The sequence below is a fragment of the Chrysochloris asiatica genome, unplaced genomic scaffold, assembly GCF_000296735.1.
Source record: "Chrysochloris asiatica unplaced genomic scaffold, ChrAsi1.0 scaffold00079, whole genome shotgun sequence".
NCBI lineage: Eukaryota > Metazoa > Chordata > Mammalia > Afrosoricida > Chrysochloridae > Chrysochloris > Chrysochloris asiatica.
In genome coordinates this window covers 1,539,763-1,543,667 of record NW_006408597.1, presented here as the reverse complement: position 1 = coordinate 1,543,667, position 3,905 = coordinate 1,539,763, and the positions used below count along the sequence as shown (strand labels likewise).

The 3,905-nt window shown below is 51.1% G+C and overlaps 1 protein-coding gene and 1 pseudogene across 1 annotated transcript in view; both read right to left on the bottom strand.

The window, feature by feature from the left end:
* The window catches only part of NEK9 (NIMA-related kinase 9), a 71,089-nt gene extending 70,089 nt beyond the window's left edge, over positions 1-1,000 (bottom strand). The window contains exon 1 of the mRNA XM_006865518.1: positions 755-1,000. Within this exon, the coding sequence (XP_006865580.1) occupies positions 755-973 (219 nt within the window). The 5' untranslated portion in view covers positions 974-1,000. The remainder of the gene's footprint in view (positions 1-754) is intronic.
* Positions 1,001-2,793: 1,793 nt separating this feature from the next.
* On the bottom strand, positions 2,794-3,441 carry LOC102835447 (annotated as a pseudogene).
* Between the last annotated feature and the right edge of the window lie 464 nt (positions 3,442-3,905).

Genomic DNA, 3,905 nt, shown 5'->3' with positions numbered 1-3,905 from the left:
TTTTCCCTGCCCTTACGCCCTGAAGAGAACTGCAGTGCAGTGAGAACGCATGGGGGGGGAGTTGAGAAGAGCGTGAGCATTTACTTTGCTTTCATTAGGCTTTGAAAGGCATCTTCATCCTTCATCAAAAGTAAAGACATGAACTGACTTATATATAACACTAATAAAGTAGTTCCCATGCATGAATACGGATGAAGAATCGATGACAGCCATCTTCCCAAGGATTTTCGAGACCCTCCAACTGAGTGTTCACACCTGAACTTTAAAAGATAATGGCAAAGACCTTAGGATCACTAGGAGGTAGGGATACGGAAGCTGTGCTCCCCCCACCCCCTCCCCGACCTTGGAGAGCTCTACAGCAAGAGAGGAAGGAAGTTTTGGCAACACATCTCATTTGTACACCACTTTAACTTATGCAAAGCTCATATGAGTCTTTAAATAACTCTCAAAATTAAAGATCATTACTATTCTTAAGGTGGTGACCACTTTGCAGATGGGAAACTGAGGCTCACACAGTTTCAATGATTTGTCCAGTTCCCCGGGTTAAAAAACGACTAGTTAATAAAACCAGTGCTATAAAGGCTTCCCAGTACACAGAAGTTAGAATCGTGGCGAAAAGCCTGCATATGTGCCCTGCGGGCGCCCTAATTCTGAAGACGAGGAGTGAGACGCGGGGAGAGCCGACCGCCAACTGGGGCGGACAAGCGGGAGCCGGGCATGAGGGACCCCGGCGGCCGGAGCCGAGGGCCGCTACCTCGGTGCGGCGGTAGAGCGTGGCCTCCCCGAAGGCGCCGCGGCCCAGGACGCGGATGGGGATGTAGTGCAGCTCCTCCTGCTCCGCCGCGCCGCCGCTGACTCGCGGCCCCGGACCGGCGCTGGGGCTCGGGCCCAAGTCCCCGCCACCCCCGGACTCGCTCCCGAAGTCCGAGTTGATGGAATCGCAGTGTCGCTCGTACTCGCCGAGCACCGACATGGCGGCGGGCGCGGGCCTTCCGGACCAGCCTGCGGGACCGACCTGCCGGTCCCCTACGGCGCTGGCTGCGCTGCGCCGCCCTGCCTTTAGACGCCGGCCCGCGGCTCCGTCAGCCCCGTAGCCCCGCGAGGCTCCATGGTGGCGCCTTTCCCCTGACCCGGAAGCACTTCTCTGTGTTTCCGGTGCCGCTTGGCTTGCCTTCTGGGTTAGTTCGGCGTTTACGGCTTCCCGCCTTCGGGGCGGTGCATGAAAGCAAGGCTAAGGGCTAGAGTTGGCGGGTGCGTGGTGGGGGCTCGGTGGTTTGGGTGATCTCTGCCAGGGAGGAGGGCACCCCTCTCTGGGTCTGTAGATCCCTGCCCCGAATCTGTGGCCAGGCCCTGTTTTCTATACCACTTCGAGGTCCAGAGGTCATCTTGTCTAGTCTGGGCTCCAGTACATCTCAAAAGCCGTGGTTGGAGAAGCAGCGTCTTCAGTGTTGGACAGCCCTCTTTGTATGTGTTGTTGTTAAGTGCTGTGGAGTGGGTTCTAACTCATTGAGACACTGTATAGGGTTTCTGGGAACGGCTGGTGGGTTTGAACTGCCAGCCTTGGGGTTAGCTGTATAGTGCTGATCCTACAGCACCACACCAGGGCTCTTTGCTTTGTTTAGAAAAATAGAGCAACTATGTTGGTAGTTGCTAAAAAGTCCAGTGGGACTCATGGAGACCCCCTGTGTGCACAGTAGAACTGATTAAGAAAGAGAGTTTTCAAAGTTGTGACCTTTCGGAAGCAGATCACCAGGCGGGTCTTTTGAGCTGCCCATGAGTATCTTTGAACAACCAACCTTTTGGCTAGTAGTGGATATCTTAGCAGTTTATACTAGCCAAGGATCTACAGTAATTACGTTGTTGTTGTTGTTAAGTGCAGTAGAGTCGGTTCCGACCCATAGCGACCCTGAACAGGGTTTCCGAGGCTGTATATCTTTACGGGAGCAGAAAGCCTCATCTTTCCCCCGCGGAGCAGCTGGTAGTTTCGAACTGCTGGCCTTGCGGTTCGCAACCACTACGCTACCAGAGCTCCTTAGAGTAATTACGTTAAGTGCCCTCAAATGGCTTCCGACTCATAGGGACCCTGCATAGGTTTTCGGAGGAGGGGCAGGTGGGTTTGAATCTCCAGCCTTGTGGTTAGCAATCCAGTGCTTATCCTACAGTGCCACACCAAGACGCCGTAGTAATTACAGTAAGCCAAAATTTGCCTCTACCTTGTCACTCTGAGCTCGGTTATTCCAGGGCCTCCCTCCTTCTTCCATGTAGTGCCAAGAATAATTTGTCAAATATCCTGACACACAGCACCCCTTGTCTAACATGACTTCTGCGTGTTACCCAGATCTTTCAACTGTCTGATTTCTGAGAGCATTCTCTGAACACTAAGTGCCAGACACATAGTTAAGGGTGAGAAATCTGCAGAAAGCTTTTCCCTGCCCTTACGCCCTGAAGAGAACTGCAATGCAGTGAGAACGCATGTTCCATCAATTCTGTAACCTTGGGTAGCTTCACATCTATTACCTGGGTTATTGTTTTTTTTTTTGTTTTTTTGTTTTTTCAGTACAGAAGGGCTCATGGCTTCTACCCAGGGCCCACCACTGAGATGTTTTTATTGAAATACATATGCTCTGGGTAACAAATGACCTCCCAGTGGCCCATTGGGGCCTCTTCCCCAGAAGTAGTTCAAAGCTTAGACCCCAATGGATCAGACAGTCTCCCTAGTGGTAAGAGGGAGCCAAGTGAGAGAAGGCCAAGGCATAGGACATGGTGTGAGGCAAATCTGGGGAACCCACAGGATTACAGAGCTCCAAGGAATCCTGGTACAGTCTGGTTCTCTTCAGTTGTAACTGTAGTGGCTTTCTCCTCTGAAGATAGATTCTTATTTTCCGCAATTAATCTCTTAACACTTAGCATCCACTGACTGACCTCAGTTACATGATCAACCATAAGTGAGCAGTGAATGTCATCTGCTGTGTCCCTCTGGTGGCTTGAAAGCTCTCGAACCAGCAGTGCCATCCTCTTCTTCACAGGCATTGACAGCTTGCCTCCAGCCCACTGGTCCTGCAGCAGTGCCAGGCGTCGGCTGATGTCATCACATACCTGCTTTCTCACATGGCCATGGCAATCCTCCAATGCCTGCTCCAAAGGTCTAAGTACATCCTCTAGCAGAGCCTCAGATTCAATGACGTGGAGGCTTGTGGGCTCCACACTAGAAGCAGAACAACTCCCTACAGGTGGGAGTCCAGGAGGCTTATTTGAAGGAGGTGAGGGTCCTGTTGGGGGATGCCCAGCAGTAGTCTCTGAGGCAGGGGCTCTGTGGGATCCATCTTGTGTGTCTGCGACCTTGTGAGCGGTGTGTGCTTGGGCCTGCAGCCCATAAGAGACCTCTGGGGGGTCGTTCCAGCCCCACTCCTTGTTGTCTGCCTTCACGTACAGCTCTGCCATCTCCCAACCTGGGTATTAATCTGACCTATGTTACAAGACTCAGTTAACATTTACTGTTACGTTCCAGGTGCTACAAGTTTTTGTGCATTATCTCATTTAATCTTCCTATAATGAATCCTCCCAAATTCATTTTACAAAAGAATCTGAGCTACAGAGATGAACTAGCTCAATGTTTTCAAGCTAGTTAAAGGGAAGTGGAAATCAAACCTAGCAATTGGCTCCAGAGCAATGGAAGAGCTGGATGTGTTGGGGCTGAAAGTCATGTGAGTGGAGCCCAGGGTGCATGTGAGGTAGAAGATGGGCCTCAAATGTTTTACAGAGTTTGACTTTTCCTGTGGGCAGTGGAAAATTATTGGAGATTTTTTTTTTAGGCAGAATGACTGTATGTCCCAATTTTCTAGGCAAGTAAATGTATTTTCCCCCCAGAATGAATCACTAGTACCTTCTTTTCCTCAAGTGCCTAG